Source organism: Microtus oregoni, unplaced genomic scaffold (assembly GCF_018167655.1).
Source record: "Microtus oregoni isolate MIOR12 unplaced genomic scaffold, Mior012 000006F_ref0000085, whole genome shotgun sequence".
NCBI classification, from domain to species: domain Eukaryota; kingdom Metazoa; phylum Chordata; class Mammalia; order Rodentia; family Cricetidae; genus Microtus; species Microtus oregoni.
This window is the reverse complement of record NW_024543065.1, coordinates 18959314-18984697: the sequence shown is the minus strand read 5'-3', so window position 1 is coordinate 18984697 and position 25384 is coordinate 18959314. Positions and strand designations below refer to the sequence as shown.

The following is a 25384-nucleotide window of genomic DNA, read 5'->3' as shown; positions in this document are numbered from 1 at the left end:
CATGGTATTTTATCACACAAGAACAAAAAGAAAACAGTTGTAAAGTATCGAGGAAAGTGTCAAACACTGATCGGGAGTTCTTGCAACAACATAGTCTGCACTTTACTCTTATGTAGTAAATACTTGCCTAAATAATATTTATAGAAGGTCTTTGATTAAAATATTTTTCATTGGTTTTAACTAACCTTTTAAATAACAGAAGATGTGTTCAAGAGAAGGATTTCATCTCTCTTTGCAAGAGGCCAAGATCATCTCCATTTAAGGACTCAGGAGCAGCTACAGTCACACATTTCTGCTACCCACAGGAAAGATGAGGCTGAGTTTATGCTGCTACAAGCACTTTAAAAATTACAAATAGGTTCTCCAAAACTAAACAAATCTAAACTTCAGAATGTGCAAGTGTGCTGATTTACGTACATGCAATGTAAAAGCAATAAAGTGTATGAAGAGAAAGTAAGACAACGCTCAGCTCTGCCAAAGGACTCAGTCCTACCCAAAGATAGTACTGAACTACGAGGGCGTCAATCTACCTTCTAAAAGGTTACTTACAGTTCAGACAAGAAAATGCTAGATTAGTTAAAAACCACTTTCAGAAATGCTCCAACACTTAAATTTCAACACTTAAGAACCCAGTCAATAATGCCTCATTATCATACAACTGACAGGAACCTACAGTCATTTCTTTCTAAAAAGCTACCCTTGGTACTATAACAGCTTATAAAAATCTATTATGTTTTTGTGGTGATATAATGTAGCTAAACAAAAAAAAAACATAAGCACTTAAACTTCTATTTTACTGTCTTTCTAGGGACAATACATACCTTTTGAAACATGTAATCATTCATGAAAACATTAAGTGCCTAACTGAAGAAAATACAATAAATTAAATACATTTGCCCTCCTCAGCTATAAGAAAAATACTTTCTTTTACAAAATCCAAAATCGTTATTAACCTAGTTTCCTCATCCACATTCTCTCCCCTATACCTAGACAGATATGAAGCACAAGTATAAAATAGGACAGGAAAAAGCATCAAACCTCGCCTAAGGATGTTCACTGCCCTGGAAGCTGCAGCCTAAAGCACAGCCGTTCCATGACCACTACTGCTAAGTCCACACCACTGCTCTTGTGCTACTTGCATCCCATTGCAACGATTTAGTTCTTCTGCAGCACCAGCAATACAGGATTATCTCTAAGTCAGAGGATGCAGACCTCCTTAAGGAAAGCTATCTGCTGTAAAATTGTATCTTCAAGCTTACCTATTTTATTCTGTTAACTGCTACACACATTCTAAAATTAAAAACTAAAAGTGAAGCATAGTGTTAATGACCTTTCCAAAGCTAAAGTAAGATAAGGTCTAAGGTTAGGTTATGATAAGAACATAGCTAACCAATCATAACGTTAGAATTCCTATGTGACATCATAAGACCTCCCTAGAATACTTTTCCTCCTCCACCTACTGCAGCTGTTCCCATAAACCTGGGAACAGAAACCTCACAGCTAACCTCCCATAGACTTCACACACTTAATACTCGGCATTGTGATGATCACAGAAGCCAAGGTAAGACACGATATCACTGATTTTGGAAATTCTTACTTTCTGTAATCAAACTTAGTAAACTTTAAAAGAATCTTATCTTCCAAATTCCAATTCAAAAATAGATAATAAAAGAACCTGTTATGAATGACAAAATGCTTAAACCCAGTAAAAAAAATTAGGCAACTTTAAAAGAGTTATATTCTTCTTTAAATTTTGGTTGTTAGTTATTTTGGTTTTTCAAATGTGAGCTTCTTACAATTGAAAACCCTCTCAACTATACTAGCATACATGATGGTAGAGGTAAATTCATTTTCATGCTATAGAAATGGTTTCATTTGTTGTATGTTGTTCTGCTGAGACAGTGCAGGACAGGGCCCCTGACAGCCGTGGGACACCATTTATTTATACCTCATTAACTGTGGGACAAACACACTGCTAGCACACTTACTCCGATGTTATCAGTATGGTTCTTAAGGTGACACAATCAGAGATTTTAAGAATAGATAATAGAACTCCTTTTGAAAATGCTCTTGGAAAATGTTACTTTCTAAAATGAGAGTCCAGTCAACTTCTAAACACTTCTAAAACTGCCACTTTCACAAAAAGAACAGCTTGCTTTAAGTTTGATACTATAGAGAACATTTAACACAAATAAAATTTTTTAAAGTGACAAAAAAATAACTCAACCCTTTAAAAAGGGGAGAAATTTGATAAATGTATATTCATCTCACAACAGAATACACTCTTGTAAAGTTTTCATTCTCCAATGTTTCTAAATTTCCCGTTATAAATTTAGAAGTAACACAAGAAAAAACAAAATTCCCAGGATTGGAGATGCCACAAAAAATGATTATCATTTGTTACAAATCTCAACTTACTAAATAAAATGTTTTCTCACCCTTAAATCTATTAGACCACATAGAAAATTATACCAATTTTTATTCCACTATTTATACTCATAACATACTTAGGTACCAAAATAAAACTTTATCAATTCCTGTAACAGTAACTATTGTTTATGACAAATGCAACTTTGGAGTCTCCTAGGCAGCACTCTTAACATGCAGAAACATTTCCAGTACGAGTCTCTAATGCTAGGAGCCTTAAACTGCCTTGCAATACTTCAGTACTCATAAAAAATACTTTTCCTTTGATAGTATACAAATGACACTTGGTGTTAAGTTTGGATTTGCACATTTCTGCATATTTTACATTTTTATTTATCTATCATGTATGTGTGTGTGCATGTGTGAGAAAGAGATGGGGGAAAGAGCAACTATGGCATGTGTGTGGAGATCATTGGATCATTTCTCCTCTTCCACCATATAGGTTCCAAAAATCATAAATTATTTAGCTTGCTCTGTTGAAAAAAATATGCCTTCAATCCATTTAGGCTTGTTACCTAAAACTCAGATTATTTTTCCCCATAACTTTGCACAAAAACTTCAAGGTTTTATTTCAGTCCCATATTCTATCCTATATTTCATCAATATCATTTCTCACTCATTTACTCTACCATTTAAAATCTACTTAAAGTCACTGCTTATAGTTCCTGAGCAAAAGAATCTTGCTTTGTTATCTACATTAAGAAAATAATTTTTATCTAATGTTTGAATCTGCACATTGACCATACCAACAAAAATGAAACTTCAGAATTGGGAATCAAGAACATAACCCTTCTAAACTACAGCAGCATGAACTGATGAAACATAGTTTCTTCGGACATTTCCAGAATGGTGCAACAGGATCCTTCCCTGACACAATTCTGAAGCATGCATTACCAAATAAATACAAAATAAAACCTGAACATCATTTTGAGTGAGGTAACTCAGACCCAGAAAGACAATTATCATATGCACTCACTCATAAGTGTTTTTAAACATAAAGCAAAGAAAACCCAGCCTACAAATCACAATCCCAGAGAACATAGACAACAATGAGGACCCTAAGAGAAACAAACATGGATCTTAATCTACATGGGAAGTAGTAAAAGACAGGTCTCCTGAGTAAACTGGGAGCATGGAGACCATGGGAGAGTGTTGGAGGGGAGGGGAGAGACAGGGAGGGGCAGAGAAAAATGTAGAGCTCAATAAAATCAATAAAAAGAGAAGGAAAGGAAAGGAAAGGAAAGGAAAGGAAAGGAAAGGGAAAAGGGGAAAGAGGAAAAGGGAAAGGGGAAAGGGAAGGAAAGGGAAGGAAAGGAAAAAAAGAAAAAAGAAAAGCTGAGTGTAGCTATGCCTCCCTCCCTCAGTAGAGCCACAGCTCACTGAGGACCTCTAGTGCTTTACAGCGTGTACTTCTCCAGGCCTTTCACAAAGAGTTGAGTATTTGCTAAGTGACATTCGATTTTTCTTAGTACTTGCCTAATGCTTTCTCCCTACACTCTCTTAAAAAAAAAAAAAAAGAAAAAGAAAAAAATTTTAAAAATACAGAATCTGAATCCTCGATATAAGGTTAAAAACACTTGCGTGGTGGCACACACTTGTAAATTCCAATTGAAGCAGGACTGTAGAATTCAAGACTAACCAGTGTGACACTAAGTTTAAGTAAGAGCAGTGTGGACTATACAGTCCAAAAATAGGACTATGTTAATAGACAAATACATGTATTTTTAACATCAACAAAAATAAACCTACAGACTAAACAGGCAGAGCCATGAGCCAATTTAGAGGGAAGATCTCCGTCCTGTTGTTCAATGACTCGCGTCAAGACAAATTTAAACAGGGTATTTCGCTTTTTGTTTGTTTGTTTTGTGTTGGTTTTGGAGACAGGGTTTCTCTGTGTAACAGCCCTAGCTGTCTCAAAACTAGCTCTTGTAGACCAGGCTGGCCTTAAACTCACAGAGATCTGCCTACCTCTGCTTCCCAAGTGCTGGGATTAAAGGTGTGTGCCACCACCACCTGGCCAACAGGATGGGTATTTCTTTATTGGGCCAATTTAGAAATCAAAGACTATTTTATTATTACCAACTGTTAGCAGAAGCATCTGAAAGATTCTCGGACACTTCCGTCTGCTCAACAAAGCTGGAGTGCTGCTGCCACAAAGGAACTTCCAACAGAATTTAGCAGTTTGCAATCTGGCAATCTTAAACTTTTACTACAGTGAACTTTCATAAACTAACAGGTTGATTATAAATCTAATTTAGTTTAACAAGTCAAAAATAAAAAAGGAACAAATCAACTTCTGGCTTATTTGTGATATGGTAATAAGTACCTGGAGGGGAAACACACACACATACACACACACACACACACACACACACACACACACACACACACATATGTAGTGAGAGAGAGATACATACATACTTATCTCCAAATAATCTTAACAAAGATAAACTCTGCTTACTCAAACTCAATCTATACAGAATTCTAATCGTCTAAATTAATCAAATGGGAAAAATACTAAATGTGTCTGTCAGACTGTAGTTTCTTAAAAGTATAATAAATAAGTAGACAAAAAAAGAAGACAGCAAAAGCCCAAAACAAACTTGAGGATTCTCAAGGATGTGACTTTGGCAGAAAGCCTACAATTCAGCAAGTTCTACAAGGCCATCAAAGTGTTTACAGTAGGGATTACTACACATCATATACAAAGCTGTGAATGTGCCAATTACCTGAAAGTTGTAAGACAGGCCACCAAATGATTTCCAAATCTACTGAGGTTTCCTTCTCACAAGAATACACCTAGCATACCATTGAAGTTAAGGATTCCTGTAAGATATGATATGTATGACTTCTACCCAATAAGTTCTTAACAAAGTATATGATGTTTTTTTTTTCCTTGAGATAGTGTCTCACTATCTAGCCCTGGTTGGCCAGGTTAGCCTCACACTCACTGAGCTCCTCCCTACCTCTGCCTCTTCCCTCTGGAGTGCAAGAATTAAAGCATGCACCACCTCTACTGGCAATATGACAAAGGATCATGGTTGCCTGCGGTTTTCCTCTTTCCTCCTTCGAGTGAAAAAATAATAAAATACTTTTTAGAACATAATTTATTAAGTTCCAATTTTAACTTCTTTAGAGAGAGCAAGAATGTCATACTAGCTCCCACTCAGAAAAGAACTGGTAATCCCATTCAATCCGTCCAAAAATTAGAACAGGTCCCATATACATAGAACACAACACCAGGCACCTTTCTGTGTCTGCCATACAGTTCAAAGATATGATTTGGTAGTTCCCACAACCAAACACACATCTTTCTTATTTTCAGTATTCTGGTACTAAAAGCAGGATGATTAAATTTTAAATAAGTCCGTAAGTGAATAGGCTCCTTGTCCCTAGTAAACACCCAATAAACATATATGGCCTTTTAAAAAAGGATGTGGGAGGCTAATTTTACATCCTAACACAATCTATTTCTGAATATCCTAAAAGATGCTCTAAAAACATCAGCTAATGAACTCTTTTTCTATATTGCCAATCAAGTATTAGTTTATTAGAGTGTTGCTATAAGAAAGTTGAAAAGAGACTATGGAATCTCCAAACTTACAGAGTAGTGATCATGAGGAACAGAAAAGACACCTGACCCCTGTGTTACAAACTGCAACATCTGTAGTGAGATACATACAGATCCAAAATTAGGTCTGCAGTGTTCTTAACTCTCAGCTTTCCTATTCTCAACATATAAGAGGAAGCCCCATCATGGAGGAATGTAGCTTAATCATTACCCTATCAAAGCACTATAAAATAAACTGAGAAAAAAAACTAACAATGCATACCATGGACATTTCCTCATTTCAATTTTAGCCAAGACTATAAACTTGCTACAAATCATTTTGTAATTATGACAAGTTTTCAAGCTTGCCTAGAAACATTTAGTTTTTGATCTGGTCACTATGTGTCCTTTATAGACAACTCTCTCATTTATTGAACAAAACCTTCAATAAAAAGTGATGTAAGATGATGCCCTCAGTGTATCAATCATGTTTTATTCCATTATAGATTTATTTTTATTTGTGTGTACATGTGTGTAGGCACCTGCAGAAGCCAGGAGAGGATGTTTCACGCCCACATTACAGGTGGTTGAGAGTGACCTAACCTGAGTGCTGGGGAGCGAACCACACCCTGTGGAAGGGCAGCTAGTGCTCTTCACCGCTGTGCCACCTCTCCAGCCCCTGAGTGTTTTTAGTAGCTGACAGCACATCTCTTTGTATCTCACAAACACGAAATACCCACTTGTACAAAGCCTAACTCAGTTTAATGTCAAGTTAAACAAGAAACTATCAATTTAGGAAACACCTTCTCTAAGCCATATTTTCTTCATCTATAAATAGAAGAGACTTAAATATTAGTGATGATGAGTTTAATAGCAAATCCTATGACTCAAATTCATTAATATGACAATTACAGCACTGAATTTTTAAACTACTTTCTAAAAATTTTAGTCATAAAATTCTTATTCAACTTTATGGATTTAATTAAATTATGCTAATTTTATGCACAAAATACAGAATGAACATATGCTTCCTTCACTCATATACTAGAAGCTCTAGTTGGGGACAATGACACATATACTGAAACTATAGCATAACCAGATATCCTGATTTAGCGACACAAAATTCCATGGAAACGCAGCAAAGCAGATGATTTTACTTACTGGCTGGAAAGGTCTTATTCAGAAGTAGTGTTTAAACTGAGCTTGAAGGATCAGTTTTGTGTAGCTGAGAATCGAAAGGTAAAAGGGGTAGAAGTGGCCTTCCAGGAAGAAACAGAACACGTACAAAAGGCACAATCATGAAAAAGAGTACAGTGTTTATAGCAAGGGGCATTGCATGTGACTGAATCCCCAAGTGTCTGGCAGAATAGAGATGACTCCTGTATATGCTTTCTGATGAACTTCTGGAAGGCTCACTCCTTTCTCGTGTGTGTGTGTGTGTGTGTGTACACATACATGTGCACATGTGTGTGTTGTGACAGTTTTACTTTGTACCTAGGCTGCTCTCAAATTTACAATCCTGTCGTGGCCTCATACATGCTAGAATTATAGGTATGAACCACATCTTTTAATAACTACTGAAACATTACAAAAATATAGTAATTATCAATACTAATTTTTAATTTGCTCAAAACTATAGTTCATTATACATCTTCCTATAAAAGAATTTGTAAAATATACAGATTCTCCAACACTACAAATTCCTGAGACCTATAATAAACTAACAGAAGCACGTACTACTTGAGGATGCATTTTCTGTAAAAAGTTGCTTTATTCCTGTAGCATTTTATCTGGAGAATTCAAATAAAAGTAATTAAATATGCTAGGCTTGAGCTCCTATCTTTTCAATGTGAAATTCTATAGATATTTCAGCCACCTGTGCTAGACAATCAGGAACATATGCTAGACAAACATAAGCTGTTACTAACTCTTGAGAACAGATTTTGATATAAATTGACTCTGCGTGGCTCCTTATCACAGGCATACACATGAAAGACAGAGACACACACCAAATGAAAATCCAGTCTATTACACAATTCAAATCCTAACAGAGCCAAGCTGAAGATCTGAGAACTACAACATCTGACTGGCATATACCACAGAGTTTCTTTACAACATAAGCAGCAAGTTCTATCTGGTTCTGCCTGACGCAAATCTTCCCCTTTCCCAATCTCTTTTCACTTCTCCTCAGTACTAGTCTCAAGTATGGGGTCCACAGACTGAGGTGAGTTCAAGCAGTGCACAGAGCCTAGGGAGGAAATCCAACCTGCCAGCTAGAATCTGTACTAACATCCTGCTACAAATGATGTAGCAACAAACTAGACACAGTTGTCCCCAGACAGTAAATTACTGCATGTGAAAAATGTTCTGATAAAAAAAAAAACAAAATATTAGCCCAGCATAGTAGTACAGGACAGTAATCCCTTCACTTAGTATGCAAAGACAAAAAGAAGTAGAATGGTGGCCTCCAGTTTGAGGTCAGACTGGCTATGTAGTAAATTCTGGGCCAATCAGGATTGCATAGCAACACCCTGTCTCTAAACAATAAATAAACAATAGTTTAATGAAAGAAAAATAATAATGTCAAAGTTTAAGTAGCTGATTATTCAGACAGTTCACTTAATTTATTTTAAATCTGTATCTAATTTCCTATTAATATGCTTCATTTTGTTGTGTTTATTAATTGTCAAAGCTTTAGACCCTACATATTCTACAATGGTTTAGGAACTTTAAAAGATAGCCAAACAAAAACCCACTCCAGGTAAGCAAGATTAGCTGAAAACTAGAACTGTCCATGGTAGTTTAGTACAATAATCATACTGTGTGCACTCTGAGCTTGTCAGTCTTTAGTACTCAGGAACATCGTGTTCAAGAGCTGAAAACATTCTACAAGGGGTTGGATCTGGGAAGAGGAGTCAGGAGGAAGTTGTGAATGTGATCAAAATACACTGTATGATTCTATAACAGTATAAATCATAAAGGAGAATGGCAAGCAGCTGTATCTGTTTTTAATTTCATATTTAACTTCTTTCTCAGTGAACTATTTTATTTTGGACTAAAATTAAGATATAATTTATTATATGCTGTTTTATGAGATTAGTCCTGAAACACTTATAATAATAAATATTCACATCAACTGTGTTTACTAAGAAGATTTAAAGAAACAACAATATTTCATAAACCTAGTAATACCTGCCAAAAACTACAGTTCCTATAGCTCAAACAAGACAAATGAGACTGCAGTAACATGCGAGGTATAGAAGCAGAGAGATCATGAAGACTGGACACAGTTAATGTTATAAAACACAGGGACGAGGAAGATCAATTTATGCAAAACTGTGCATCTCTATCCAGAGAATGGGTTTAGGTATGAACCTAATCCATTTACTATTTTTACATTCCAGGCCTCCTAAAAGAAGACAGCTCACATTTGCCTGCCTACTACCAGCTTTTTATCTTGCTCTTGACCACTCAGAACTTCAGTCTTCCTGCTATTGCCTTCCAACATAATGGAGAAAGTCCAGTACCTCACTCGCTCTGCTATCAGGAGAGCCTCAACTATTGAAATGCCTCAGCAAGCACGGCAAAATCTCCAGAATCTTTTTATCAATTTCTGTCTCATCTTGATCTGTCTCCTGCTGATCTGCATCATTGTGATGCTTCTATGAAGTACGGCTGCCACCTCCAGATCTGTGACATGCCAGCTCAGCTTCAAACCTAGCACCTCCTCATGGGGGGGGAAATACAGCCTGCTCCCTGCCTAGAATGTCTTTGTGAAGGTCAAGATGAGGGGTGAAACTAACCCTTAGCCAATGTATTCATCTGGATCTTGTAAACAAACTTTACAATGACTAAGTGTGCATAATGAAGCTGCCGATTTCCTCAAAATGGCTCATAAATTTCTTTCCTGATTATTTCTGACAATGAAGTATGAGTTTTCATTTTGAAACAGTACTGCCAAAAGTTCACTTTCTGCATCCAGCACTAGCTTTACTGCTAAGAAGCTCACTTTATAGCTCAGTCTTGGGGATAAATGAAATTTATACTGCATTGCCAACACTTTTTTTTTTTCTACAGGAACTAAGTCTTCTTCAGGTCTTCACAAAGTAGAAAAACAATAATTTAAATGAAGTGTTCTTATTCAAAGTAGTTCACTGGGTCTTCACATGTATGACTACTGTTATTATTATATTATTATACAGAAGTCTTGATAATTACTCTGTCAGAATAAATACCTTAAAATAAAGATCTTGTCATTTATCTATACACTAATGTTTTAAGCTTATGAGAATCAAATAAGAAAAAAATCAAATTCTCATATAAATAAAATTCCTTATCATAAATTTTCTCAAGGATTATGGAATTTACAATTAAGTTAAGCACAAATCTGCTCTCTTCAGGGATTGGTGATCAATAAGAACAAATATCTTACTATGTGGCTGTGATAATTACTAATAAAGCAAAATCTCACCTGAATTTGACACTGACATAGATATCCTTGGTTTTATAGGATTTCTCCTATTCCAATCAGATTTCCAATAACAAGAAAAAGTATTATTTCAAACATTATAATTTTTTTAAATTCTGAACCCTCTCTCCAAACACTTTCATTATACTTAAATGTGAACTTTTATTCTGTATAATCTGTATTAAGATTTAGCTGTCCTCCTCTATTGCCCAGAGAATTAGCATTTGCTTTACTAAGTTTAGTAGAGCTAGCAACACTATAATTCTTACTGAATATGTTTTCAATATCCCTTTTCAAATTTTTAAATATCTTTCTTTCAATAACTACTAAAAGAATAGGAGCAGAAAACTATGTTGGAAAACATAGTCACCAAAACGTAATAACTTAAATTGACAAAATATAAAACTATTTAGACCTCTACTTTGTAATCTCCTAATTTTAAGCCCAATTCAAGATATGCTACCAATACAGCAATTACTAAGGAAGAGAAAATGTAATTAGACACACTTTCCACAGAGACTGTAAGGATATAAAGCATCAATATTCACTTTGGTTTCTAGCAGGATGCTCTTTCAAACTGAATGCGTGGTAGAAAAGGAGATGTTTGGGTTCAGAAGTTAAAAAGTTGTCAAAAGGAGTCCATGTTAACAGAGTTCTCTTCAGCAAGGGTTAAAGATTCCTATCACACACACACATAAAGCATTAATGACATAATCATCTAAACCAGGATTCTCAACCTTCCTAATGTTGTGACCCTTAAATACAGTTCCTCATATTGTGGTCACGATTATTTTTAAAATAATTTTAATAATTATTTTTGTTGCTACCTCATAACTGTACTTTTGCTACTGTTATGAATCACAGTGTAAATATTTTGGAGATGGAGGTTTGCTGGGGGTCAGGACCCCTAGGATGAGTCATTATCTATGCAGGAGCACACAGGTTCTAGAGCTGGCTGTACTGATAGTGAAACTGCAGTTGAAAAGTCCCATGTCTCTCAGCATACTGCTCACTACTCCATCAACTTCAAGATGTTAATCGTCAGTTTACAAGGTTTTTCCTCAGTAAAACAAGTTCTAGCTGTTCTTTATTCTGTCCTTAATAGAATTACAATCTGATCTGATCAGGAGTCTAGAACCGTGTAGCTCATTAAAATGAGGAATAAAAAGCCCGTTCTATAACTGGGAGCTTATTCTGTTTAATCATCACACAAGAGTAAGTTGTAAGGAATAAAACTTTGAAGATAATGACCATTCAAATACTTCTCACAATTTTACAGGACACTAAAAACAAACTAATTTTTTAACATCTAATATTGCCTTTTACATTTTTAGTGGTAAAGAGTTTATCTGTAAAATGCAATCAGAACCACCTATACTCAAATGAATATTTGACCTAGGTGATATTTGAAATCAATTATATGCTACTGACTATCAAACGTTCTAGTTATAAAGAGTTTTGTGTTGTAAAGGTCTGAGAGAGGTACTTTCTGCAAGTAACGTAAAAAAATCAAGGTTTTCTAATACAAACACAAGATGGGGGAAGCCTCCATAAAATAATGAAGTTTCTACCAGATATTGTTTAGCCCTATTTTTGAGTCTTTTGACAAGGTGTGAGAATATGGTCAATCAGATAAAAAAGGTTTGGCTATATGCTAATACCCACTTTAATGTCTTGAAATTACATGCTAAATTATATGCACATAAAGATATAATAAGAAAAATCAATTTTTAAAACACGTATCAGTATTAGATGCTTGCTACTATTGTGTCACAAGAGGTGATGGCACTGCATTGTGACATAGTCACATCTCTCAGTCTGCTGCTTCTCTCAGTCAAAAGTCAAAAACGTAACAGCATGCAAAAACAGGGAAAATAAGAAAAATCTCAAAGAACATAATAAAATCCTTCCAAGCTAGAAGCCAGACTTTATTCACAATTCACTCTGAAGAAAAAAGTTCTTATGTTATTTAATCAAAATCTTCATTTAAGCAACAGAAAAGCCTCCATTAACATGTTAAAAGTATTAGTTGTCAATACCTTGACTAATCAAACCACTTTATGATTCATATAGAAACAAGATTTCATCTTCCTTTTTAAACAACTGTAGACCAGGGAACATGAAAAATGTAATGTAAGAAACCAAACTCACTACTTAACTACCATGGAGCAGATCCACTGTGAGCGTAAGAGAATCTAATGGTCACTGCACGTAAAACCTTGTTTTCCAATTGAAAACAAGGAATGCAGGGGGCACTTGTAAATTATGCATTCTCCCCTGACCAAAGTCAAGGCCTTCTCACAGTCCTACAGGATCAGTCTGGAGTATTACAGGTGGGGTATCGAAACACAAAGGAAGCAGCCAAGACTAGTGGTGTACAGAATGCAGAGAGTTCTATATCCTAAAGCAAATGAAGGCAAATGACATTTCTTCAACCACAAATAAAAATTCTTCAGAATTATTGTCTCTGGATGGTTTAGCAAGTGGTTCTCAACCTTCCTAATGCTGTGACCCTTTAATACAGTTTCTCAAGTTATGGTAACCCACAACCATTAAAATTATTTTCATTGCTACCGCAACAAAATAAGAAGTAATTTTGCTACTGCCATGAATCTTAATGTAAATATGTGTTTTCTGATGGTCTTATGTGTAACATGGAGGGGGTGGCTTGTTTGTTTGGGTTTCTGTCCTCCCACCAGGTACCCCCAGCTGTTTAGTCCCAGAGAAATTCACACATAGGTCTCCATAAATTATAAGCTGATTGGACCATTAGCTCTAGCCTCTCACTAGCTAACTCTCACATCTTGATTAACCTATTTTTCTGATCTATGTTAGCCATGTGGTTCAGTACCTTTTGCAGTGAGGCAGATCACATCCTGCTGCTTCGGTGGTCTGGGCAGGAGTGGGAGGAATCAGCTTCCTCCTTCCGAGAATTCTCCTGTTCTCATTACATCATTTCTACTTCCTGTCTGGTTTTCCCACCTATATTTCCTCCCTGGCCAACCAGCATTTATTTAAAATATGATTGACAGAATGCAGACAATTCTCCCGCACCACTTATGCTACCCCGGTGAAAGAGTTGTTCAAAACCCCTAAGGAGTCACGTCCCACGGGTTGAGAACCACTGCTCTAAAGCATATAGGAATGCTTCCCGTTAGTTGTGCTCTCTCTCTCTCTACTGTGTTTTAGGAAGATTCAAAACTGAGTTTTTTTTTCTCATATGTAAAACATGTGCATCATATCAACACCTTTTTCCAAATCAAGAAATTTACTCATTAGTCTGTTATTCCACAGACTCAAAAGGGACTAATACATAATGTTTCTCTATATGCTGTATTATTATAAAATGCTTCCTTTAAACTGATTCAACACATCTTGATGGTCAATTCATTTAACAATTGCAGCTGACTTAGAAGCTTAAATACAAAGAAACCATTACCAAAAATGGTACAAATAACTGGGTGATGGAGGAAGGTCATTGGTTAAAAAAATAAAGAAACTGCTTGGCTGGCCCTCATAGGTTAGAACACAGGTGGGTGGAGAAAACAGAACAGAATGCTGGGAGGAAGAGGAAGTGAGCTCAGACTCGACAGCTCTCTTCTTGGGGGCAGACGCCTGAGAGAGACACCATGCCCCACTCCAGGGCAGACACACACGATGAAGCTCCGACCCAGGATGGACATAGGCTAGAATCCTCCCAGTAAGACTGATGCTACATAGATTATTAGAGATGGGTTGATCGGGATATCAGAATTAGCCAGTAAGGGCTAGAGCTAAAGGGCCAAGCAGTGTTTAAATGAATACAATTTGTGTGTTGTTATTTCTAGGCATAAGCTAGCCAGGCGACCGGGGTGCTGGGGATGCAGCCCCGCCACTCATATTTCAACAACTGGGTTCCATCTTCTCATTTTATAGAAGAAATTAAGGCCCAAATAAATTGTCAGGTCACAAGGCACTGGGTTCTGTTTACTGACAGTCATAGCAGCTAGAAATGAGCCCAGCCTAGAAGTCCGTCAATACATGAATGGGTAAGGACATATAGACAATGCAATTGTACTTGGCCATAAAGAAAATTGACATAAAAAAAAAAAAACCATGACATCTGCAAAACATAAATGAAACTTGAAATTAGTACATCAAGCAAAGTACCCCAGACCCAGAAAGCTGAAAGTCAAATGCCACATGCTTTCTCTCATATTGTAACGTCGGTTTCAGTTTTATAGACATGAGAGCAGCTATGAAACTACAAAGGGCTAAGATGGAGAAAGAACAAAATAGAGGATAGCAAAATATATGAGATATGAAAGCAAAAAGGGTCTTGTGGGAAGAGGCAGGCAACCAATAGGAGGGAACTGGGCCAGGGGTCAGGGGAGTACAGAATCAAGAAAAACAATGTATGAAAATCCCATAATAAAATCAATATTTTGTATGCAAGTTAAAGAAAAAAAAACTTATAGAGAAAAAATTCAGGTCCTAAATGTGATATAATCAGAAAAAAACCCAAGACTTATTTTTCCAAATCAATTTTCTATTATACCATGTCAGCTTCTGTTTTTGTTTTACATTTCTTTAGACAAAAAGCATTTTATTTTATGCATACTTAACAAATGAGAAAGTCAAGACCAACTTAAGAACAATGTTTACAGTTCTTATGTTAATTTATCTCAAATAAATTTATTTTTCTTTATCAACACAGTATATAAAATTTATAGCACTTGAGAGATGGAGAAAGGAACGTGTGGTGTAGGCAGTCACATACTTACTGCAGTAAACAAAAGATCCACTGGAGGGAAGCAAACCCTAGGTTTTGAGCCTTACCTGCATTGGTGCTTCACTTCCTTGATGAAACTCTTCTATTGGTGGCTGTTGCCAAGGAGCTAAGCTGTAAGAATCCTCTGTAGTTCTGCCTTCCAATGGATTTGTCCGTAACTGTTCTGTAAGCCACATCTGCGTCCTCACAGAAGGTTGAATGGGAACTCCACCTACTGCCTGCTGGCCAAGCATTGAATACTTTGGAGACTCAAAAGCCTCTGAACCTGTCACAATGGGCTTGCTCTCAGGTAAGGCACTGTAAGTCATGTCTAAGGTCTGTCTCCTGAGAGCAGAGGAGGCGGCTCTGATGTCCTCTTTGTTGTAGCTCTCAAATTTATACTTGCGATCCAGAGTTGATGACCGTGTTTTATTTATTTCCTTGTCTTCCAGCTTAAGCATCTCCATACTGTCATGTAAGCAACTAGGCCCAAAGGTCCTTACATGGTTTGAGAAAGCCTTGCCCTTCCCTGTCTTTTGCAGCTCATTCCTCAACTCGTCTGTGTATACAATGCCACTCTGGTTGCAGTTATCCGGGGCAGTAAGTTTGGACAAAGATGACCATTTCCGTAGGGGCCTGAAGTCCTTCATGTCTAGTGAAGAGTCCTGATCCTGTCTTCTGTGGTCTCCCAGTGTGTGCATGAGGCTTGTACTCCATTTAGAGCCATCTGATGCTAAAGATTCCCTGTGTTTGGAAATTGAAGCACTGGAGTTAGATGGCATCACATGGGCAGTGGGAAGAGTAACCAATGATCGACTAGGTTTAAAAGATAGTGTGCCACTTGACGTTGAGTGATCTGGAATGAGAAAAGATTGCCAAGTCAGTTTCAACTAACAGGTTAAAAAAATGCAAGATGTCAAAGTAAAAATCTGAATGTGGCTTCCCAGTATTTATTTCTCAGTTTCCTCAAGATGAGGCAATTGCTAGGACTGTTATCCCTCTAAGGTTATCAGAAATAATCAACATACTTTCAAACCCCATCCCTACACCCATTTCTCTCCTCTGTTCCCCATCTGCTCCAGTGATCCCCTCCATAGTCATCTTCTACTGCTGTGCGATAATCATCTTGTACCCTGGAAAGATTTGTTACTTATTTGGTTTAATAAAGCGCTGATTGGCCAGTAGCCAGGCAGAAAATATAGGTGAGGCGACCAGGCTAGAATTCTGGGAAGAGGAAAGGGTCAGTCTATAATCGCCACTTAGATGCAGAGGAAGTAAGATGAAAATGCTGCACTGAGGAAAGGTACCAAGTCACGTGGGTAAACACAGATAAGAATTATGGGTTCATTTAAGTTGTAAGATTTAGTTAATAAAAAGCCTTAGCTAATAGGCCAATCAATTTATAATTAATATAAGCCTCTGTGTGTTTCTCTGGGACTGAACCTCTGTGGCACCAGGTGGGACAGAAACTTCCATCTACATTCTACTGCTGTGCCTACATTTGTTTACTCTTCATAAGTAGAGTTTCCTTAGAGTTTCTACAGAGTCCCGGGAAAGGGATAATTTACAGAGCACACACTAACTCTTCATCAGTGCTACCAACTGAAGAAAATGCTTCTCCCTCCCCTAATGGACCACTAACTGGCCACAGATCCTCAGAAAGCAGTGGGGTCTCATGAGACCTCGTCTATAGAGACAGGGCATGGGATGTCCATGGGTCCTTCTTCTTTGCCCTATCCCCACATGACACAATGTTCACAGGCCCAATCTTGTTCAGGTCTTGTGCCAGGAATTGCAATTGCTATGAGATCAAGAGTGCAATGGGAATGTCATTCCGAGGAGTGTTCCAATTCATTCCACTCCTTTCTCAGGCTCTTACATTCTTTCCACCCATCTTCTGCAATATTCCCTGAGCCTTGAAGTGGGTGATGTAGAACTTCCATTACTGGCTGAGCAGATCCCGATTCTCAGCAATTTGACCAGTTCTATATCTCTGCAGTTATTGCTATCCACTGCAAACAAAGGGAAACTTCTCTGACCAAAGCTGACAGTAGCACTTTCCTATGGGTACAAACACAAAACTTAGAAATTTGATGGACACATCATGTCCACTTAGCAGGAAAATAGCAGTAACTTCCTCTCTAGGGCCTATGACATTCCTAGCCAAAGGCATCTGACCAAGTTGGTGCTAGTAAATGTGGAATGGAAAAGGTCTAATCTGTGGTTCCCCCATTACTTACTTGCCACTATTGGACCCACGGGCACATTTTGCCTGGCCAGCTAGTAGTGTCATATTGTGGAATATCAGTTTAAGATGTGTTACATTCATTTATGCTATAAAATACTTGTTTAATGATGCAAAGATGTGTTGTATTCTTTTATGTCGCATCTCTAAAGCTGTGTTACCTTGACCGACTAAAACACCTGATTGGCAAAAAAAAAAAAAAAGTGCTGTACAGTCAATAACTAGGCAGGTGGGGAAAGACAGGGCTGCCAGGCAGAGCGAATAAATAGAAGGAGAAATCTAGGCTCGGGAGAAAAATAAGAGGTGAGAAAAGGAGAAAGAGGAGAGGACACCATGGCCAGTCACCCTGCCACACAGCCAGCCACAGAGTAAGAATAAAAGATATATTTGATAGAATAAAGAAAGGCAAAAACCCAGAGGCAAAGTGAAGTTAAAGAGAAATAGAAAAGCTGGCTAGAAATGAGTCAAGCTAATTTTTGGGAATTCATAAGAAAGAATAAGTTTCCATGTATTCATTTGGGAGCTGGGTGGCAGGCCAAAGAGTAATAAAAGCCAATGTATCACTTGGGGTCTGTATTAAAGGGGACTTTGATGACAACTTTCCCCCACAGCCTGCCTAGCTCCCTCTAGCAGCAGTGAGCTAAGTGGAAGGGGCTTCCAGCCCTGTTCCAGCTCCATTTCTCCACATCCTGAGAGCAAAGTACACAAAGTCTCTTTAGGAACAGTTTCATCAGCGTGGAGAAGTTACCAACAGTGAGTAAATAATCTCTCTGGGGACCTAAGTGGCCTTCTAGATCAATCATTTGAGCCCACCCCAGTACTAAGACTTTTGTTGAATAACTTATGGTTTCCAGGGGTACCATTATCTGTTACCAGGTATTTTTCTGCTTGTGCATATACTTAGTAGTTGGCCTAACATCATCACCTCCTCTTCTTCCCCCATCTTCATGTTCTTCTGCTTACACCTTTACCCCTCTCCAGTATTCATTTCCCCTTCCATTTGCATATGGCATGTATTCTACTATCCACTACCATCCCCTTAATATCACACTCATCTTTTTTCCTTGCCTCTTAAATGTCACCTTCCTGGATGCTACACACTCTCATGTAATTATAGACAGATCGACAGATATACGTATATATGTGAATTAGTAGCTGAGATATATATGACAGAGAATATGCACTGTTTCTCTTTATTACTTTGGTTACTTCACCTAATATATTTTTCAGCTCCACTCATTTTCCTGCAAATTGCACCATTTACCTTTCTCTACACTTGCATAAAATCCTGTCGTGTGTGTGCACATTTTCATTCTCCATTCATCTGGTGCAGAGGTCTCCACTTCCTTGGGTAGTTTACTCCAAGATCTGGGGATTGATTGATTAGATTATTTTAAGGCTACTGTGAATAAGACTGTTTTCCTGATTTCTTGATATGTTTATCATTGATAAACAGAAAGGGTATTCATTGTGCATGTTAATTGTGTATCTTTCTACTTTACTGGGTGGGTTCCCAGCTCTAAGTTTCCTGAATTTTAAGGTTTTGTATGTATAGAGACATATATAGTCCTTTCCTATCTATACCCCTTTAATTTCCTCTGCTTGTCTTGTTGCCCAAGCACAACACTGAAGAAGAGCGAGTAGAGTGAGCACTCCTGTCTTGCTCCTAATCTTAGTGGGAATGCTTCAAGTTTTTGGCTATTTACCATGTTATGGGAGTTTTGCATATAGGCTTTGTATTCTTGTGGTTAATTTTGCTACGAACTGGTCAATTAATAGATTCTTTTTAATATTTTTAGTCTATCTCATTAATTTCTATACTTCTTTCAATAATCTGCTTTTGGTTTTGTTTTTCCAAGGCTTTAAGCTACATCTTTAAGTTACTTATTTGAGCTCTCTGATTTTGGAGTGTAGGCACTCAGAGCTACAAATTTCCCACTTAGCACTGCTTTCATTGTATCCTACTGTATCTGGTATTCATACAACTACAATGCTCCTCTATTTTTGGTCTGGATGACCTGCTTTGGTGACAGTGAAATATTACAGTCACCCGCTATTTATCAAACACGACTTTCTATATATACTTAAATTATTAAGTGTATTGTAGAAGGAGGAACTGCGGGCTGCTTTCTGCTTGGCTCCCGCACGGCTAGCTTTATACTCGAAATAACAACACACAAATTGTATTCTTTTAAACACTGCTTGGCCCATTAGCTCTAGCCTCTTACTGGCTAATTCTCACATCTTGATTAACCCATTTCTAATAATCTGTGTAGCACCACGAAGTGGTGGCTTACTGGGAAGGATCTTAACCTGCATCCATCTTGGAGAGGAGAGCTATAAGCGTCTGCTTGATTCAGCTTTCTTTCTCGCAGAATTCTGTTCTGTCTTCCCTGCCTACCTATGTTCTGACCTATTAGGCCAAGCCGTTTCTTTATTAATTAACCAATGAAAGCAACAGAAAGACAGATGACCCACCTACATTGTATGAAAGGATGAAAGATTTTTGAAAACATACTCATATTAATCTCTAGTTTGGGGTCCCATTCCACACTCAGGTCCCATTCCAAACCCTATCTTACATGCCAAGCAGCAGCCCCTATCCTGGAGTAGCCCTCTTCAAACTCTGCCCTGAGAAAGTCTGCCAAAAGTTAGCCCCTCCTTGGGGCTGCTCAAGATCACACCTATAGGCTACTGTTAGCCATACTTACCACGTGATACCTCTCCAACCCTCCTAAGAGGGTTTGATTGGCTTATTACATTAGTGGCAGCAGATATTCAATAACCGGGGATTCAAACTTTATCAATAATCACCAGTCTTGGCTGCTGTCTGGGGGCAAACAATGTGCTACTTTCCTATTTGCCTTCAGTCGTCTGGGATTTTTCAATTGCATAAAAGATCAATAATTGGTGATAAAAGCCACTTTATCAGATTACTTTTTTAAAATGTCTTTTGTCTATTTAAGACAGTGTTTCAGAAAAAAACAAAAAAAAAACAAAAAAAACAAACAGTGTTTCATGGAGCCCAGGATAGCACTGTTGTAGCTATGTAAACAAGGATGATCTTGAACTTCTGATCCTCCTACCTTTATCTCTCAAGTGCTGGGTTCACAGATGTATTTATTAGTATAAATCTGAATACTACCAACAGATAGTGTTTCTAGAATATGATCTTAAGCACAGAAGTTACTCCTAGAAGTTCCTTATTAGAAATTCTCAAAACTTAGCATGTAAAAAAGTTACCTGGAATATGCTACCCTACACTAGTAGAATATGACCAGCCCTGGTAGAGAGGCTCCTCAGAAATACCACTTTTAAACAAGCATTCTATTGCTCAATTCATGAAAATACCCATCACCTAGGTGTGACTCCAGTTCTGAAGCTTCCAAGCTCACCTGTTAGGATTCAGGCATTATATGCTGGCCCCTGTTAGCTAGCAGGATGCACTCAGGCAGTACCCTGGCCAGCCCAGGGTGCTAAATCACTACATAGTCTGTATGCAGGTGCAAAAAGGTCCGTTTAAGAGACAAGCTCTGCCCCTTCCCCACTCTCTTCCTACTGTTCTCTTAAAAAGGCAAACAGATCTTCCCCTCTCCCCTGTCTGTCTCTCCTAATTCTTTCCCCCTTCTCTCAATAAATTCATCACTCAAGCTTTGCCTACATGGTGTATTTGTACTCGCCCGACATAAGGCCACCAGTTTTGACCCACCCCCTGCCAAGGTCCCTTCCTAAGCATAGGCATGTCAGCATTAAGGTGGGCAATGTCAGCTCCACCACCTGGAAAACTCTAGGCACAATACTAAACTGCCCAAAAGTAAGATGGCTAAATTTTACCTCAGGATTTCACAGTTTATATGAATTATGTTATACTGCAAAAATGTATAGGTTTTCTATTTGATTGGTTTTAAGATGTCTAGCTATTATACAGATGACACTTATTTAAATTTTCTATGTAGCCCATTCTGGTCTGGATTTCACAATTCTCCTGCCTCAGGTTTCTGAGTACTGACACAGGTGTATGGCACTGACATTTCTATTCATGTTAGACGATGAATGTTGTCATATCTCAAACTTATAAGTCCTGATGATGACACATGCCTGCAACCCCTTGGCTACGTATTGTGTTCAAGGCAAGCCTGGGATACATGAGACCTTGTCCAAAATACAGAAGGGAGAGGAAGAAGGTATGGCTTTTAATCTCCTGAGTGATCTTGTTTCTTCTTCTCCTGTCTCTCTCTCCTTGTGATTAAGTTACCATCCACTCCTACTCAAATACAACAAGCAGTCCCTTGACATCCAGTTTAGCTTTTCTGTGATTTGTCCTTCATATTAGCACATAAGCCACAGCACTGTCTTTCTCTCAGACTCTGACCATGCTGATCTCTCCACCTAGACGGCACTCCTCTAAACCTGCCCAGGCAGCACCAACTGCCTTCTTGGACTCTCTGTGAGACAGTAATCCACAAGACATAAACATACTCCACCCTCTGTACCCCCACTGCCCAGCATCCATCCTTACCTCCCAGTGTACTTCACTTACCAGACTGCACTCATTATACAACCCTTGCTGTCCTCTCCACTGGATGGTACGTATACAAGGAGAAATAGCTGCTTCGTTTCTAACACTAGCTATGGCTAACACACAGGAGACACTAAGCAATGGCTAAACAAATAAATGACTAACAAACCCTTACTTTAGAGAGCCCTAGTTTCTTCCCTAAGATGTAGACAACCTAGCAAGCGATTCCTCGAATACAAATATACAGAATGAGCTAAAAATATAAAATATTAAATGGCCTATTATTAGTAAACCAACTAATAAGATATGATTAAGCAGCTAATTTTATTTGACTGCTTTTTTAAGATAAATGCAATTAATTGGATAAAATTATCATCCCCAAAGAAAATTAGCAGTAGCATATTGTCAAAAAAGAAAACTTCACTCTAACTTTACCTTTCTTTAACTATGCTAAAAAAAATAACCCAACACTGACTACTAAACATAGTTCACTACAGTATGCCAAAGGGGGTTTGTTGTTGTTATTGTGGTTGCTCTTTTCACAGATAAATGAACTGCCTGAAATGACATTATCAGAAGTTAGGTAATTTGTTTGAGACAGTTTAACCTTTGTTGATTGATCTTATACATGTAGTATTAAGGCAAAATACGTACAATCAAAATAAAAACATTTATGTATTATACTCAGAAATGGAACTGGCATTTAGTGTATAGATAATCTTCAACCTTAACTGTCTAACAAAGAGAAATAATGACTGGAATATATCAAGCCCAAAATAAAACTTATTAAAGTTACATGTCTGGATTATAAAACGTGGTATAGTATTATTTGGATATAACATCAACAAAAGACCTGAAGACAGCTTATTAAAATATTTTGTAGAATATTCTATTTGTCTGTTCCTCAAAGATCAAAGGAGCTTCTGTTCCCTGTGATTATTTGATGAGAAAAATATATGATTTGCTACTACTAATACAAATCTGCTTTAAATTAATTCACAGAATAAAAATAAAAAACTAAAAAGCTTTAGAAAAAAGTTATTATATAATACACAGACAAATCCAAGAGCTTTGAGAAATTATGAAACTACAGTCTTCTCAGTGAAGGATGCTGGTCACTGTCATGAAGAAGATAGCACCGAGTCTCCACAGGTCCTGGGACAAATACACAGGAGATATTTTTAAAGTCCTCTTGGGTAAACTGAGAAAAGGCTTTCAGTGGGGAGCTTTAGAGTTTCCTGATTAATGTAATAATCTTTTGAGCTTAAGTAATTCACTATAGAATTATTGAGCTTTTATGTCAAAACTTCAAAAGCTACAGAATTTTTCCCCAGTTCAGGTAAGTATTTGAGAAGGAATTACACAGTAACTCTAAGGTCAAGGAAGAGAACAAGCTTCTTCAAGCAAAACTTTAAAACAACCCTAAGAAAACAGAGCATACAGTGTGCAACTTTTAAGTTCTCCATCCGTTATCTTTGCCACATTATTATGTTTATTAATAACTTTTAATGTTTGTTCAAGGAAATAACCAAAAACATTGTTCAAAGCTTTGAGCACAGCTCCCCTGATTCATTTTTAAATTTGGTTTAGTTCAGGCTACCCTCCAGCACTTTCTATGCCTTTCCATTTAATCTCACAAACTGTATGCAATGTTACAGACTGAACTGTGTGTCTGTTAATGTGTCATAGCATATTTAAGTAATAAACTACACACTCTCTCTCTCTCTCTCTCTCTCTCTCTCTCTCTCTCTCTCTCTCTCTAACACACACACACACACACACACACCAGTAAATATGATATGAATTCATTTGAAAATTACCTTGCAGATGGAATCAAAATTAAGATAAGATAACAGTCACATAGAATTAGGCAGGAGCAAACACCATTGACTGGTATTTTCAAACATCATTTTCCTTATAAGGCAAAGAAAGAAACATCTAAAGACAAAAGGGACATGAAAAAAAGACAAATATCAGGAAAGGGTGGAATGGGTTGCCAGAAAAAGCCATGCCTTTTGCCTAAGGCCTTCAGAGAAAAGGGTTTTCCAACATCCTGGTTTCAGACAGTCTCAAAATCTTCAAGGAGATAAAGGTGAACCTTCCCTTCTGCTTTGCATCCAAGGAATAGACTCTAGAATGAGGAGTTCACTACATAAGCCTAGTAAATCTACAACTATACACTATGCCCTCCTGCAGACCCTTAGGGTCATCTAAATTTTTGTGATGCTAATTTGGGTCTAGCTACTTGGGGCCTGCTAACAATTTTAACAATGGGGGAGGGGGACAAGGGTTCACTATGTAGCCCTGGATAGCCCCAAACTCACAGATGTCTGCCAGCCTCTGTCTCCCAAGTACTGGGATTAAAGGTATAAGCTATCACGCCCAGACGCTAACAATTGCTGAAGTTATTAATCTGATAATTCCTGTAATTTTAATGTAATTTTTCTTGTTGTTACCTTCATACAGCTTTTTGTTCTTTTATCTAAGCTTTAGCAGAGTTTCACAGGGCAATTAAGAAGTGTATGTAATGTGTCATCTTCACCTGAAAACTTGCTTGAATTTCTTCTTGTAAGCTTTAGAAATATATAGGTATATGTGTGTACATATACACACATAATTAATGAAAATGGATATTTAGAGAAATACTTAACCATTTTCCTTTTTGTATAGACTCTTAAAGTTGTTTCATACTTTTCAGTGTTATAGTAACTATTCTTTTTTTTTTTTTTTTTTTTTTTTTGGAGACAGGATTTCTCTGTGTAACAGCCCTAGCTGTCCAGAAACTAGCTCATAGACCAAGCTAGCCTTGAACTCACAGAGATCCACCTGTCTCTGCCTCCCAAGTGCTGGGATTAAAGGCATGCAGCACCACTGCCCAACTTACAGTAATTACTCTTGTAAATAGTATATGGTTTCACCTACACAAGCCTATGCTGAATGAGAATATGGACATATTACCTATGACTTGTTTTCTAGTGGGTTGTTTTGTTTTTGATTTCCTCGTTGGTAGTTTGTTTGGCTTCCTGGTGTTGAAGATGGAATTCAGAGCCCTGTACATAATACCTAAGTAATTTACTACTACACCCCCATCTTTGCATCTCACTCTCTTTGTCTGAAAGATGGAAAGAACAATGACGACTGTGCTTAGTTCACATATAGGAATATAGGAAGAGCAATACAGATACCACCACTGCCAAGCTTCCTCTCTAAAGACTAACAGTTTTCAACTTTGCTCAGATCTGGTATCACTGTACATTTTAGAGAAAGGATGGTCAATTTCATTGGTGAGAATCAATATCTTATCTGACATTTATTTCACTATGACTGATCTGATCACCTTTTCAATGCTATTAATCATCTTCAATTCATTAAATAGATTTCTTATATTTTTACCTGTGTTAAAGTATTAAATATATAAAATTTTA

At 37.4% G+C, this 25384-nt stretch overlaps 2 protein-coding genes across 2 annotated transcripts in view; one reads left to right on the top strand and one right to left on the bottom strand.

Moving 5' to 3' along the window:
* Positions 1-25384, bottom strand: part of Cep85l (centrosomal protein 85 like) — a 117398-nt gene that overhangs the window by 68272 nt on the left and 23742 nt on the right. Inside the window, exon 3 of the mRNA XM_041653804.1 lies at positions 15264-16051. Coding sequence (XP_041509738.1) covers positions 15264-16051 — 788 coding nt within the window. The remainder of the gene's footprint in view (positions 1-15263; positions 16052-25384) is intronic.
* Positions 1423-10048, top strand: Pln (phospholamban). Its single transcript, XM_041653805.1, has 2 exons — positions 1423-1561; positions 9382-10048. Exon 2 carries the CDS (start codon positions 9487-9489, stop codon positions 9643-9645), a length of 159 nt encoding a protein of 52 aa, XP_041509739.1. The 5' UTR covers positions 1423-1561; positions 9382-9486; the 3' UTR covers positions 9646-10048.